The 15648-nt window shown below is 44.7% G+C and overlaps 1 protein-coding gene across 1 annotated transcript; it reads right to left on the minus strand.

Annotated features, from left to right (window-relative positions):
- Window positions 1-1145: 1145 nt before the first annotated feature.
- LOC112545217 (killer cell lectin-like receptor subfamily B member 1B allele A) lies at window positions 1146-14770 on the minus strand. The gene is made up of 6 exons (XM_025182879.3): window positions 14528-14770; window positions 8011-8109; window positions 7438-7605; window positions 4135-4289; window positions 3169-3281; window positions 1146-2330 (listed from the first exon to the last, which is right to left on the minus strand). Exons 1-6 carry the CDS (start codon window positions 14610-14612, stop codon window positions 2207-2209), a joined length of 744 nt encoding a protein of 247 aa, XP_025038664.3. The 5' UTR covers window positions 14613-14770; the 3' UTR covers window positions 1146-2206.
- Window positions 14771-15648: the final 878 nt, after the last annotated feature.

Consider the following 15648-nt stretch of genomic DNA (forward strand, 5'->3'; position numbering starts at 1 on the left):
CGTTAGGACAACCGTTTTTATTCGAGCATCAGCTTTCATGGACAAAGATGCACTTCATCAGATGCATGGGGTGGGAATTGCAGAGGCAGACATAAATATACTAGCACATGAAAAGAAGGGAGTTACCTTACCAAATGTAGGATAAGTACTAACTAGGCCAATCCAGTGAGGGTGGATGTGTCCCCACTCCCAACTGCTGAAGAGGAGGAAACCTGCTGCTAATCTCGTCTGAACTTACTCTTGATCACGTGAGACCCATTTGTTGTATCTAGACTATCCTTTAGCTAGAAGAGCTGTTCACACTTCCAATTGTTGAATAATCCCCCACCCCACTGTATTTATGGAGCGCTGTCAGATCTCTTCTCAGCCTTCATTTTGTTAGACTAAACCAGCCATGTTTTTCCAGTCTCCAAACGAGCCCTTCTTCACATGCTTCATAGAAATACACTTATAATATTAACATGGCATAAGGAAAATGTATTTTACGCAAGAGAGGTCTCTTGAGTTATCATTAGGTAATCAGAAACAGAAATGACACAGGTGTACAAATTAGAAAGGTTATGGTTTACTGAATGTGGAGTTAGAAATATTGACTACAAGCAGCTTTCTCCAGTGTTGCTTGGGTCCTTAACTCAATTAAGGTTTTGGGTGGGTTTTTTTTTTTTTAAATAAAGGGAAAATGTGCATGCTTTATTTAAATCATGATATTTTTCAAAAATACCAGTTTCATAACACTCCTGAACCCCCAGCACCCGAACCTTAAACCTATCCTACCACTGAACCTCCTTCCCTGCGCCCCCTTACTCCCACATCCCCAAACTCCTGCACCCACAGTCCCCTGCCATAACATGCCTGCACCCCCCCACATCCAAAACCTGTGCCCATCTGTAATGGACCAGGCCAGGGCTGGGCACGCTGAGAGTGTCTGCTCCGGGCGAATTGCTCAAAATCAAGGTTCCTTACAGCCCCTGACTGGAGGCCCTTCCCAAATAGGCTACAAACCAGACACACCGAGTGCTTCAGCTGCCAGTCCTGCCAGCAGGAAGCTTCAGAGCAAAACCCCTCAGACATCCCAGCTCTCCCTGTTCCACAATCAGCCCCGGGCCTAACCCATGGATGAGGGGTTATAATTATAGATCCCAATCTCATCTACCCCGAACGCAGAGCCGGCCTGAGTCATTTTGGTGCCCTTGCTCTTGCGCAAGAGGGCAGTGTGGACGCTCGGCAGGGATTTCTTGTGCAAGAAAGCCCTATAGCTAAAATGGCCACCAGAGCTTTCTTGCTCAAGAGAGTGTCCACACTGCCATGGATGCTCTTGCACAAAACCACAGCATGCACATGGCAGAGTGGATGTTTTCTTGCGCAAGACTTCTTGCACAAGAACCCTTGCACAAGACACAACATAAAGGTTTATTAATAAAAGAAAGGAAAGGTGGAGAAGAAAGGCTTTTAAGGAGAATACATTATATGCACCAATCACCAGGTTCTTGGTGCAGTCTCTCAGCAGAGATGTTATAAACTGCTAGCTTAAAAGTCTCTGGTGTGCATCCTTTGTCAGGATGGGTCAGTGACCCTTCCCAGCTCTCTGTCCCTTGCAAAGCTGCATCTGGGGTCAGTGGCAGAATTGTAAGAGATGGAGACCACCTCATGGCCTTATATATCCATGCCTGGTCTCCCAAGTCAGAGTGGTCACATGGTCAAGTGACCTGTCTGTGTTTCACATGCTGGCAGCCATTATGCCATGGCTGGTTTTCATGTTCCCAGATGCATTCCTCAGGTGTGTATTGGGCACCTTGAGAGCCATTGTCCTTAGGACTGTGCTAATTAACAGTCATTAATTGGACAATCCCCCTTTACAACAGGCAGTGCAGGCCAGTATCAGCACGGAGTCCATATTCATAACTCCACATATAGGCATCACACAAGTACATGAGTAGCAAACACAGAATCAGTAGAACATAAGCTTTTATTTGACACCTCACATGCCCCCCCCCCATGGGTGCAGCAGTGATCTGGCTGCTCCCCTTAAAATCCAGTAACGGGATATCATCATACACCTGAAGCTCCTTCCATGAGTCCCTCATATGCCTACATCCCCAAACTCCTGCACCCCACATCCCCAGCCCTCTGCCATAAAGTTGACAGATGACATCTGAATTTGGATGTTGTTTGGGTCTGTGGTTTGAAAAAGTTGCCGGCCCCTGGTTTATATCACGGCAGCTTCTTTCTGGCAGATCCATTTGAACTCAGCGTCACACGTCTCCCACTGAATCCGGCTGCCTTTTATACTCCCACAGCTGCTGTCAGCAGCAGAGCTTGAGATGGGGAAGCTACAAAATTAAAGACAGTGTCAGTGTGGTTCCCTGCAACAAGGAAAGGCCTAAAGGTGGGTCTCTCTTCCCCCGGCTCTGTGGGAAAGCTTGGCTCTGTTGTCCTTTGTCTCTGTCACCTCCCTGCAGAGCTGCAGGTGGGAAGACAGCCCAAGAGATGAGATGAGTTTGGGAGGTCTCTGGCAAGGTGCAATCTAGGTGGAATCTCACCAGGCTGGTGCTTTAGTGTTTGTTCATTGGAAGTGGCCACCCTGAGCGTCTACATCTCGACTTTTCTTTTAAAAACCCTCCTCCCCCCATCCCCCCAACACTGGAAGCAGAAAAACTGAGACCCTAGGCACCTAAACATGCTTGTGAGTCACAGTGTTAGTGTCATGGTGTCTCAGTTTTTCCACCTGTAGCATGGGGCTAATAGCTCTGTCCTGCATGGCAGCAGGGGGAGAAGATAGACACGGGAAAGAGTGTGAAGTGCTTAGATACTATAGAAATGGGGGCCAGATCAGCATCCTTCATCTTGTCTACACTAGGAGGTGTTTTGGTGCTGCTACAGTGGGAACCCTCTAGTGTAGACACAGTTACTGCCATAGCTATGTGCTTCTACCGCTACAGCTTATACCAGTGCCCCTGATCCGCGTACGCTACCCTGCTCGGAGCACACGTCTGTTGGTAGAACTGCAGTGACGTTAGGGCCTTTGCTGGCACAGCAACAATGCCCTTCTCTGACATAGCTACTCAGGCCGGCCTTTTACATTTAGACAGACGCTGGGCATGTAACATCAGCAAATTACACACTAGCGCTTGCCCCAAACTTCTCAAGCTGGAAACAGGCAGCACTCACCGCGCTGGGTCTAACCGGGAGCTGTCCGTCCAGCTCCATTTCTCCCTGGGGGGTGTCACTTTAAGTCCAACCCAGACAGAGTTTGCAACTTGTGTAACATTCTGTATGGCGTCCTGTGAGCGGCAAGCAGAGGGGGAGGGAGAATTTGCTGTAACATGCTCAGATTCTCTTAGTGCGCCCGTTAAATGCCTGTTCTTGGCTTCCCTGGCTCTGCCCATAGTCCCAGCAGAACTTACTGGTACCTGAGCTAACTCGCCCTTTAAGGGCACCCTGGGTTCAGCTTCACCTGTGACTAAGTGCCCCTGGATGGAGAAGTTCAGGTGAAAGAGGCAGGTGACGGGAGGGGCTGCAAGAGCAGCCTGAGATCAGTCAGGGCAGAGTGAGATCTGCAGGGTGTGTAAGGAGCCCTGCTGAGCTCTCCGGCAGGGCTCAGGGTGCAAAACTGCAGGAGCCAGCTGGGCAGTGTGAGGCGGGCAGCGGTGGGGTTCTGGTTCCAAGCTATGTGCCCATCAGCCAGGTGCTCAGCAGGGGAGAAACCCCCACCCGCCCCGGTGTGGAGTTTGGTCAACTGGGGGAACAGGAGACATGGCGAAGGAGCATGGGCAACAGGTGAACCCCCATTCTGGCCCTGTCTCTTCCGCCCACGGCCCTGCCCCACACGTCAGAGTCCCGAAGGCCCCACCATTAAAAGAAAAGCCCCAAGGGGTCCCCCAGACCAGAGGAGCCCTGTTCTGCTTGCTCCAGCCATGGAGAGGTGTTTCTCATCTGGCCCCAAGCTGCTGTGGTGAGAGAGGGCTGGGGTTGTCCTCTCTCACCAGGGCAGCCTGCATCTCACCCCCTTATCTCCAGTCACAGCCCAGAGCGATGGTGTAAATGAAGGCAAAACAAAACTTATTTGAATTAAGGACCCGAGCAACGTCCTTCTAGAAGTTATAGTTATCTTCTAGTGCCCCTGTGCTGTGTTACCAGCTCCTCCTGGCTCTGGAGCACAAGCAGTCGCGAGCTCTTCCCCCAGCAGTCGTCCCAGCTCTCAACCCAGTTTTTACTCCCTTTGGACAGCCAGTAGCACTGGTCCCCACGCAGCAGCCAGTCCCTGGGGCAGAGTTTGCACCCGGCATCCCCTGGAGGGAGAGATGGGAACAGAGGTGTCGTCAATTCAAAACATTCAAACTGCAGCTGGCTGAAAACTTTTGGTCAAATCTGTTTTTAATGGAAAATGCCATTTGGACCAAAATTCAAGTATTTATTTTCTTTTTTTAACATTTTTTTGACAGGGAAGGGGACTCAAAATGGAAACACTGATTTTTTTGAGCAGTGAGGGAGGATTTCATTCTGTTGTGGAGAGTAAATCAATACTTACTCTTAACATTTCCCCCTGTTGGAAAAGAGGGGGAAGAATATTTTCTTCAAAGGACATCACATTTTTTTTCATGTTTCATGAGCTAGGTTTGCAGTATATCAGCTGTAGTTCTGGATATTGCGGAAGTTTCCCCTAGAGCCGTGTAAAACTTTCAGAGTTAATGGTATTAACCAGGGCTTTTCTCAGGGGCCCGCATGTAAACAACAGGACACGCTGTAGTAAAGGAGCGATGGGAGCTGGGAGGCCAGAGAGGAGAGAATTCACTCAAAACCTGTACACAGAGTTGCTCTCTTGCTAAAGATCTTCTCTAAGGCTATGTCTAGACTGCAGGCTTCTTTCGAAAGAGGCTCTTTCGAAAGCATCTTTCGAAAGAGCCTCTTTCGAAAGATCGCGTCTAGACTGCAGGCGGATCTTTCGAAAGAGCAATCCGCTTTTTCGAAAGAGAGCACCCAGCGAGTCTGGATGCTCTCTTTCGAGGAAGCCCTATTTACATTGAAGAACGCCTTCTTTCGAAAGAGGAGCTTTCGAAGGAAGGCGTTCTTCCTCGTGAAACGAGGTTTACCGCCATTGAAAGAAAAGCCGCGTTCTTTCGAAATTATTTCGAAAGAACGCGGCTTGAGTCTGGACGCAGGGGAAGTTTTTTCGGGAAAAGGCTACTTTTCCCGAAAAAACCCCTGAGTCTGGACACAGCCTAACTCAGTCACAAATTCTGGGTGCTAGGCAGGCATCTCTGGGTGGGATTGTCTCCGGATTGGTGCATTAACTATTGTTCAGTGAGGTTTGGTCACATCAGCTCAGAAAAACGGAACAGAGACAGGCTCAGCCTATACTCTGAATTCCTTTGGGTCTCCCATGTGGAAACAAATAATACTGATTACCAGCCTATGTCTAGATGGCAGGCTTCTTTTGGAAGAAGCTTTTCCAGAAGAGATCTTCCGGAAAAACTTCTTTCAAAAGAGACTGTCTACACAGCAAAAATCAACGAAAAAGCAATGTGCATCCACAAAGATAGCGTCCACATTCCTTGGACGCTATTGTGCATTTCAGTTGTGATAACTATGGATGGAGTGGCCACCAGGGCACCTGTACTTCTTCCTGGAGGCCTCGTCTTTCAAAAAAAAACTACTTTCTTCCATGTCTACACATGCCCTTTTTGGAAAAAGGCTTCTTCCTTATAGAATGAGGTTTACTGCCGTCGGAAAAAACCCTCCGTTCTTTCGACTTTTTGTTGATAGACTACAATAGCAGTGTGGACGTAAGTATTGTTTTTCAGGAAAAACAGCGGTTTTTCTGGAAAAACTCTGCAGTGTAGACATACCCTGAGACTGGGATAGGACAAAGGCAGGACTGCACCCAGTGCCCCAGCCTGGCAGTAGGAGGTGCTACAACACTGCTACTGCCATGGTTCAGCTGAGATCTAAAAGCAAGGTCCTCAGGGATGATGAAGAACACAAGAGCTGTCATATTGGGTGAGACCATTGTTCATCTTGCTCAGTATCCTGTCTCTGAAAATGGTCCATACTGGAGTTTATGGAACAGGACAATTATGAAGCGATCCAACCAACTTTCTCTCCCAGCTTCGGGTAGTCGGAGGTTTTGCATCACACCAGTGATGGGGTTGCATCCCTGAGCATCTTCCCTCCCAGTCATTGATGGACTGATTTCTCTTTTGAGCCCAGTGACAGTTTTGGCCATCACAACATCCTATGGAATGAGTTCTACAGCTCGCCCCTCAGGAAAAGTTTTCTCTAATATATAGTAAGCATAAAGATTAAAACTGCTTGTGCGCTTAGCAATGGGAATTACTCTGACCATTAGGTGTCACTGTTGCTCCTCTGCACAAACAGCTGAGAATTCGTATTTATTTTACTTTGATTTGAAGCTCTTTGGGAACAGGGATGGTCTTTTATGATGTGTTCTTTGTACAGCTCCTGGCATAGCAGGGCCCTGACTTCTGATCCTTTTGGTTAGAACACAAACCAAAGTTTTTCCAGTTCAGACTAACTTGACTACCCTTCCGAAGCTTCTCAACAATAATCAGTAATTCACATTACAGTAGGGCAGAGAGGTCACAACCATTGGGTTAGGTGTTACATAGATGCACGAAGTAAGTCGAGCTCTGCCTCAAAGAGCTACCAATCCAAACACAGGATAAAACACACACGGAGATACACAAAGAGGAGCAAGACAGCAGGGAGAACGAAATGTACCTACTGGCACAGAAAAAGGCAGCCGCCGCATTTATCTGGCGCCCAGCAAATGAGACAGAGGAAAAGGGGAAATGTTGATTGACAAAAAGTTGCCTTTTTTCAACACAAAATTCTGACAGGACCCTTGTTTCATCTGAAGTTTTCTAGTTGTTGAATCAGCTTTCTGCGTCCTGAACACTTTGACTAAAAAAAAAGAAAATTGATTCCCATCATTTGCCAAAATGACAGTGAGAAGGGGGGTTATGTTACCAGGTGTCATGTTTTTATCAGGCGTCTCGTGAAATTTGGTATTTCCTTTTAAGCCCCAGCTCCTGGAGTCATGGGATTGTGGGAGACTCAGTTTCATTAAAGAAAGCTTTTAGCCTCATAATTAAAAAAAAAATTGACAGCACAACCCAGGTGCAACCAAAAGGCACAGAAACCAGAATTCAACTAGAAACAACCCAGGCGGTATACTTTTCCTAAAATAAACCAGCCTCAGGCTTGTTAGGGCCTCATTCATGGTTTTTGAATGCTTGGAGATCACAGCACTGGAGTAATGTTCACAAAGGGGTCTCAGTATGAATGTGAATTTGGTCTATTGTGTTTCAGGCTCAGGGTTCTTTTCTTATGGTGGCTGGTTTTCAGTCACAGCGATCGTGCTGCAAACTCTTTAAGGAAGAGTGACTCACAGCTCTGGGGCAGTAGGAGTGCGGTTACCTGCCAAGCTGCCATGTTGGGGTTCACATAGAATTGATTTCAAGCGGGACCGGAAATCCTCCAGGCTGGAGCTGCATTCAGTGCAATTGACGATTCTGCTTTCACTCTTCTCGGATGTATTCAGAGCCACCCTGGTCCGTCCTTCACAAGAGACACGCAACTGGGAAACTTCAAAAGAGCATCAGCATCAATGAAAAGCACTTCTATGGCAATGAAAAAAACCAACTATGCTGGGTGTAAAATCATCAGACAGTGTAATATCCATCACAGCTAGAGAGAGAACAGAGGAAGAGAGACTCCCGTTCACTATACAGTATAGAATGATGCATTTCTGTCTTCCCATCTACATGTAATAGTGAATCTGCTGTAGCTGCATCACACGAGTTTCATGCATCCGCCTCTTCACTGCAGGTTGATCCTGGAACATTTTCCCCTGGTGGCGAGGCAATGCCTGCAAGTTCATTCACAAACCAACTGGAATCGGGAAGGGAATGTCATTCAGATTTGGGGATGAGCAGAGAATTCATGGTGCAGCATCAAACCCAAATGGATAAATAGGTGGGCACTACTTACCCCAAACCCCCAGCACTATCACAGCTATTGTCAGGAAGAAGTTCCCTGCCCATCCGGCCCCCACAGCAACATGATGCCACCAGGGACATGGAGGAGAACCTATAAAAGACATTGTTTGGAGAAACACCCTAAGACCTCAGTGTGAGACATAACAATGAAACTTGTTTTTCTTTGGTGCCTATTGCAGCGTTCTGCCAAGGGACATCCACTCCTCTGCACATAACACTATGGGCAGCTTTAACAATGGCAGCCTCTTTCACTCGTTTTTTCCTCCCAGAAGCATCATCATGCCTTTTTCCACTTTATTATCTCTTATGCGTGGTTGGCCCTGCTTCAGATCCCTTCTTATGTTCCCTGGTAACATGACACCCACTGTAAACTGCCTAATAATAACAGCTAAGCAAGTGGCCTGCTAATGATACATTAATATAGGTTACTTCATTTTAAAACAGCCATGAAGCCTCCAAATTGTCAACCCACAGGGCCAGCTTGTGTTCCTGTGACCACCCGCTTTGGTCTCCCTCTCCCTTCCTCCATGCTCTAACTTCTAAAGTCCCTGTTCTGTTTTGACACAATTTGACCCTATGTCACCAGGTGGTGCTGTTACACACAATCCGCTCAATTCCTTTCCTCAGTGTCTGAGCATTCTGAAGAAGACTTACCTTATTGCTCATTTTGTGGGACAGTTTCTTTGTGGGGGAGTTCTTGCATCAGTGGGGAAGTGTGCTTTCTGCCTTAATTTCCCTAACTAGAGTCACATCTTGGAGCAGCGTTGCTTCAGGGCTGAGATTCCTGTAAGGCTACATCTAGACCACAGGCTTCTTTCGGAAGAAGCTTTTCCGGAAGAGATCTTCCGACAAAACTTCTTCCGAAAGACAGCGTCCACACTGCCAAAGTGCATCGAAAAAGTGATCTGCTTTTTCAAAAGAGCGTATTCAGACTGAATGGACGCTCTCTTGCATGTAAGCTGTGATTGCTCATTGCTATGCGTGGAGTGGCCACCAGGGCACCTGTGCTTTTTCCTCTTTCCTCTTCTTTCGAAAGATCTCCCTCTTCCCCGTCCGCACATGCCTTTTCGCAAAAAGGTTTCTCCCTTGTAGAATGAGGATTATCAATGCCGGAAAACCCCTCTGTTCTTTCAGTTGACTGTCAATTTACTATTGACAGAACACACTTGCAGTGTGGACGTAACTACAGTTTTTTTGGAAAAATGTCTGTTTTTCTGAAAAAAACTCTACAGTGCAGACATGGCCTAAGAGAGGTTTGTTTGTATTTGTGACCACTTCTGCTCCACCATCTGGTGTAGACAGTGTAAATAAACACATTACCCCAAGGAAAATACCCATTGTGAAAACAGGCCAGGGTCCAATGTGTACTGAGGCTTTGTTTATACTTCTGGGAAGATCAATGCTCTGGAGATGGATTTTCCAGGGTTCGATTTAGTGGGTCTAGTAAAAACCCACTAAATGGAATGCTGAGGGAATCCCCATCAACCCTAGTGTTCCTAGGAGTTGTGGAGTGCAACTTCCCCCAAGCCCCAGTGTTCCTTGGAGTCGTGAGGAGAAAAGGGAAGTCAACGGGAGAGTTTCTCACAGCAAATTCCTGCAGTGGGGCTCCCCCAGAAATTTGGTTTAAGGTACATCGACTCCAGCTAGGCAATTCTCGTAGCAGAGTTGTGTATCTTAAGTTGAATTTCTGGCATAGGGTAGATGTGGTATTAGAATAAACACAGAGGTGACAATATTTGTGCCTGCACTTAACTTTAAGCATGTACGTGGTCTCATTGCCTTCAAAAGGATCGTTTATGTGAGAAAAAAGTAAGTGTTTGCAGGGCCTTAGTTTGTAAATGATTCAGGTGAGAATTTCCATTAAAACTGTTTTTCAATAAAAAAATTGGGGTTGGTTTGGGGTTTTTTGTTTGTTTGTTTGTTTTGGTTTTTGTGGGGTTTTTTTTTTTTTTTTTTGCTTTTTGCAGGAGGTAATGCTGAAAATGGCAGTTTGCCCAGGCCTCCCACTGCTATTTCCATCTGATAAATAGGCTGTTGCCTCCTTTGATTGCTGATTTTTGTATTCAGTCTTCTGTGAAATCCACTAGTGAGTACTTGGCATTCACTCAAGGACCATACAGGTAGATTTATTATTCCCCTAATTACTATGGCTGCAACTTTCAAAGTAGCTTGGGGGAGCTTCCGTGTTGGCTGAAACTCCTTGGGCTTCTTTTAAAATCCCAGCTAGAATATTGTATTGCTTTGATATTTCCCCAAGAATTACGTTGTGAAATGAAACCAGTGAGCCTGAGTCTAGTCTCAGTTACTCAGGTGTGAGCTACACACAGAGCCATTCCTCTATTTGGCAGTGAGCATCCTGAGGGCTGGACACGGTTTGCCAGGGTTAGCCCCTGCAGGCCACCAGATGTTTCATTTACCTGCAGATGTGCTGGTAAATAAAGTGCCTGGCGGCCTGCCAAGAGCTAACCCTGACAAACCTGGTCGCTTGATGCCCACCCTTGCTCTAAGGTCATGTTTCTTAACCCGGGGTGCACACCCCCCGGAGGTGCAAGATGCCCTTTCTGGGTGTGCGAGACATTCCAGATTTTTATGATATATCTGAGGCTTAAAGAACTGACCTACTTCAACGATTTTTAAATAGTGGTGCGAGAATGTATTTTTAGAATCAAAGGGGTGTAGGCTGCAGTAAGGTTAAGAACCACTGCTCTAAGGTAACATCCAAATTCACACAGAAGTGATGGTGCCATTACAATGGCTCAGTATCTTGATTTTCATAGAATCATGGAACACTAGAACTGGAAGGGACCTCGAGAGGTCATCAAGTCCCATAATCTTGGTAATCTTCTGTGTTTTTTTTATTAACAAAAATCTAATTCACTCTACATTTTCAAATTATGTTCTCCAGGCCAGGGAAAGGGTTAGAAACTCACTTTTTGTTACAAATGGATGATACTCATAACGTTTATCCTCACGGCAGGAGAGTTACATTTCTGCTTGTTGGAACCAGAATTAATTCTGAGTCAATGCAAAAACTATGGCCTTCTGGTCCTAAAAGTGGATCTTTGTGAGGTTTTTCATAGAGACCCCATTCAGTTCACTTCTGTGAACTTCAGAGAGCTAATTCTTCTGAAGTTCTGAGTGGACAAAACTATGGAAGGAATTTTTGAAAAGTGAAAAATATTGTCTGGTCTATCTATCCATTTTGAGTACCTAATACAGTGACCCCTAGAATCATAGACTCCTAGGGCTGGAAGAGACCTCAGGAGTCATCCAGTTTAAACCCCTGCTCTTATCTAGAAACTCTTGGCACCACAACATAACACATTTCATATTACTTAATGTTGAATAGTAATAGAGAGGTAGTTGTGTTAGTCTGACCTTGCTGAAACAAAAGGGGAAAAAATTAGGTAGTCCTTTAAAAACTAGCAAGATAGTTTATTACGTGATGAGTTTTAAGTGGGTCTATCCCACAAAAGCTCATCACCTAATAAACTATCTTGTTAGTCTTTAAAGTGTTACATATTTTTTTCCCTTTTGTTTTAATGTTGAATAGTTAATGGTGGTGGTGGTGGTTGTGTTTTCTGTCCATATATTAAAAGCGCTTCTTAAATTGTGTTTAAAGTTTCTAAGGAAAATAACCTTGTAGTTTTGGACTAACAAATTATTTCAAGCTAAAAGGAGAAGGGTTTTTAGGAAAAAGAAATGGAAAGATTAAACTCCTCCTTATATTGGAATCCGTCTTCCACTTCTAATTCTGAAAAGTCAATACTGTGATGTCATGATTTTAACAACAGCGTGGGAGACCAGTTAATTTTAATTTCAGCCTTAGGCCTTGATTCTGAAAAGAGTTGAGCACAGTATAATTTGCAACATGTACATGTGGTTGCTTCAGCAAAATGGCTCACTGGAGGAAGTTAAACTTTTGCATCACCATCTGCAGAGTCAAGTCTGGGGACTTCCCACGCTACACACCAGCCACACGCATTTGGAGATTCAGGCCCTTAGTTGTAAGCAGGGGTTCCCACAGGCTCACCAGGCCCCTGGACAAGGTGAGTGGGTGGAAGGAACAGGGCTGGAGCAGCCAGCCTTCTGTGCCACCCTCAGCACCCCATGTGGCTATCTGGTAGCAATTTAAAGGGCCCTGGATCCTGGGTTAACTGCCCTTGGCCCTGCTTTCCACTCCTGTTGGCAGGCTTGATTGTAAGATTGAAAATACACTGTTTCCCAGGGTCATGGTGGATTCTCGATCACTGAATTTTAAAAGCAAGACTGGATGTTTTTTTCCTTGAAAGATTCTCTAGGAATTACGTTGGGCAAATTCTGTATAATATAGGACATCAGACTAGATGATCACAATGGTCCCTTCTGGCCTTGGACTCTATGAATTAAGGCCCCAGTCCTGCAGTGACATCCGTGTGGGTCGGCCCTTGTGCCCATTCACTTCAATGGGATTCTATACAGGTACAAACAAAGATCCACTCATCAGGATGAGATCCAATCACATTACAGGATTGGGGCTTAAGCGTCCAATCATTAACACAGTGCCAGGCTTCAACATAACACAATGATACAACTGCAGCTCAAGAAGTCATTTACAATCAAATTCAGCTCTTGGATACATTGGTGTAAATTTGGAGCAACTTCATTGATTTCTGTGGAGTGGCTCTGGATTTACACTGATGTAACAAGCAGAATCGAACTCTTTAATGTTTTAAGAGTATATCCAATCCTGTCTGAACATATCTAAAGTGCATGGATACAATTTCATGTTGGTTCACAACAAGAATTAAATGTAACTCGATAGCCACATATTATGCTAGGTTTTACTTTGATTTAAACAGATGCCAAAGCAAGATCTGTTGGAAACTATCAGCTCTTAATAAAATTCTATCAAGTACTTCTGTAGGAAGGCATTTCAGAAGCTGTACAATAGTTCAGTTATGCTCACAAGGTGTTAGTGTATGGCACATTTGTAAATATACTTAAAAAAGGAAAATTTAGGAGATGAAGAAAGCCAGAATAATTGCATAATTACATGTATAACTGCAAATATATAGAAGCTTCAGGGGATAGCTGAATTAGTCTGTACAGTATAAAGTTTAAAAATGACAAATGGTGTGGTAGCACTTTATAGACTAACAAAACTTCTACATGTTTTTAGTCTATAAAGTGCTACCAGACCATTTGTTGTTTTTTAACTTTATCCTGTAAATATATAGTATGTTTGACAATAGCACGTCACACTTACTATACAACTTGATGAAATACTTTTTCTATTACACTGGGATTTTCTAGAAACACCTACATCATTTAAGAACTGAAAATGTTACCCCTCATGTATCTCTGTAGCCTTACTGTCCTTATGGAAAACATACTCTAAAAATAGCTATTTAATATTGAAATATTTCCCCCCGTCTCCAAATTATCAATATTTGTAAATGATTTAAACTCATTTTGAGGGTAATCACAAATTATGATACTCATTTTACATCTTTAAGTTACACTATATCCACATAACTCTTTGCATTTTCAATATTCCAGTGACGTATTTTGTGAGTCTCTAAGCTGCTGCAGGACTATTAGTTGTTTTTAAGTTGTTCCTGAGTCTCCAGGCTTTAGTGGAGCTACAGGGCAATAACTTGCCATCTCTCCTGCACTCAAGCAGATCACATCCTCTCTGTCCCCCGAAAGCTTTCTTAGTTTTGCATCCATTTCAGTAGCCAATTAAGTTCCCTTCACTCCTCCTATCATTCCCACCGACCCACCCCATTTTGGACAGGTTCTTTCCATTTCTTCTCCTTCTCCTCTGGTCATGGTTCCTACATACCTCAGAGATACTACGCTTCCCTCCCCTTACTTCTACCATACACAGGGGTTAATAATCCCCCTCCCTTCACCAGTACCTACCATCTGCCACAGTCTCCATCTCCCTCTACATATAGTTGGGCTCTCCACTGAATTGCTAATGTCATCTCTTCTTTCACACCTATGTGGATTTTAGCCTTCTCTATAATAAAACAATTAATGCTGTTCGATGAGCCTCCCACATTGCCTGAGCTCACTCTTCCTCAGGCTCACCCCATGTACTGCTCTCTGCCCCCTAACTATGACCCACTCACTTTGTACTTTTACCTCAGCAGTTTGCTGGCTCCCTCCAAATATATATGAAATAAGTAGGAAGGGTGTCATAGCTGTACTTTTTGCACTTATGTTCTCATGTTTAGACACTCAGAGGCTATGAAGTTTTCTGGCACATGCTGCACTCACAAACTAAAGGGGACTCTCTTCCTTTAACAGAGTCCAGTTGCCATATGCAGAGAGCGGTAAATGATTTACCATTAGCTAAGCCCTGCCATACATAAAGAACAGAGCTGCTCCCTGACTCTGGATACTGTTTCTCTGAGCTATCTCTGCTGCAAGTCAAACAAAAAATACCTTAGAAAAATTGAGTCCTAAGTAAAACGAGAGGTACTACATTGGGGCAAAAATTAGAAATGAAATCCACTTACTGAAGTGCTGAGATCCTTGTGGTGGCCTTGAAGAGGAACCAGCTCCAGGAATATTCAAATAAGCATAAACTGTTTCTGCAGCCATGGCAAGTACAGAGGAAGGTGTGAGCGTACAGCAGGAGGTCTACTCCTAAGAGCAATCTCATGTGTATGTCTGCCCTCTGCACATTTCTATTCTAGTCTATGCAGGATCGTAGACCACAATCGTCACCAAAGTACCTGAGACTTCTAGCAGTGCATTGGGCAATGTGACTAACATCTGTCACATGTTTGTTCTCTATCACCTCCCCAGAGGGAGAAATGTGCACTGGAGCAAGCGTCTTGGTTTGGTAAGGCGTAGGAGGGTTTGTTTTGCTTTTTTCATATAATATACCTGGTATGAATGTTTGTATGAGAGATGGTCAGGTCAAGGAAATGTGCCCTACACTTGGAGTGGAAGACGGTGATGTTTGTGATGATCCTCAGTTCTGCAGGATGTTCATTTCTGTCATAACTATGAGGGTTGGCCAGCAGCCTGGGGACTAAGGCGTTAACCTAGCCAGGATCCGGTCAGCCAATGGTAAGGCAGGTAGGGATTTCAAACTGAGACAAAGGAATTTTTAACTTTTCCCTCCTTTGTCTCTGAGCCAGTTTGCTCTCTAGATACTGAGGGAGACAAGAAGACATGTCTCTCTCCAAGAAAAAGACTCTGCATAATCAACGAGGAGTCCTGTGGCACCTTATAGACTAACTGAAGTGTAGGAGCATAAGCTTTTGTGGGCAAAGACCCACTTCATCAGATGATCCTCTGCATAATGTGTCAGTAGGGTAAAGTCTAGATAAATTTTCTGGTTTGGGAATTTGGATCTGATGTCTGTGCTGTTAGAAATGGTTTTTTCTCTCTTTTGTAACTAAGTTTTGGCCCCACGGGGGGATCTCTCATGAGTATATTAATTGGTGGCTCTTACCATCTAGCCATTCCAACTATGCTTGTAACTGTGATTTTGTTTTGATAATAAAAGTTTGTTTCTTTTTTTTATTAACCAGTATTGGTTAATTTTTGTGTCCTGGTTTTACTTCAGGGCTGAGCTTTCCCAAGTGATCTCTCCCCTGGCTGGTAGCAGCAGTTTTTATTCTCCAAA

Source organism: Pelodiscus sinensis, chromosome 19 (genome assembly GCF_052426305.1).
Source record: "Pelodiscus sinensis isolate ZL-2025 chromosome 19, ASM5242630v1, whole genome shotgun sequence".
Taxonomy (NCBI): domain Eukaryota; kingdom Metazoa; phylum Chordata; order Testudines; family Trionychidae; genus Pelodiscus; species Pelodiscus sinensis.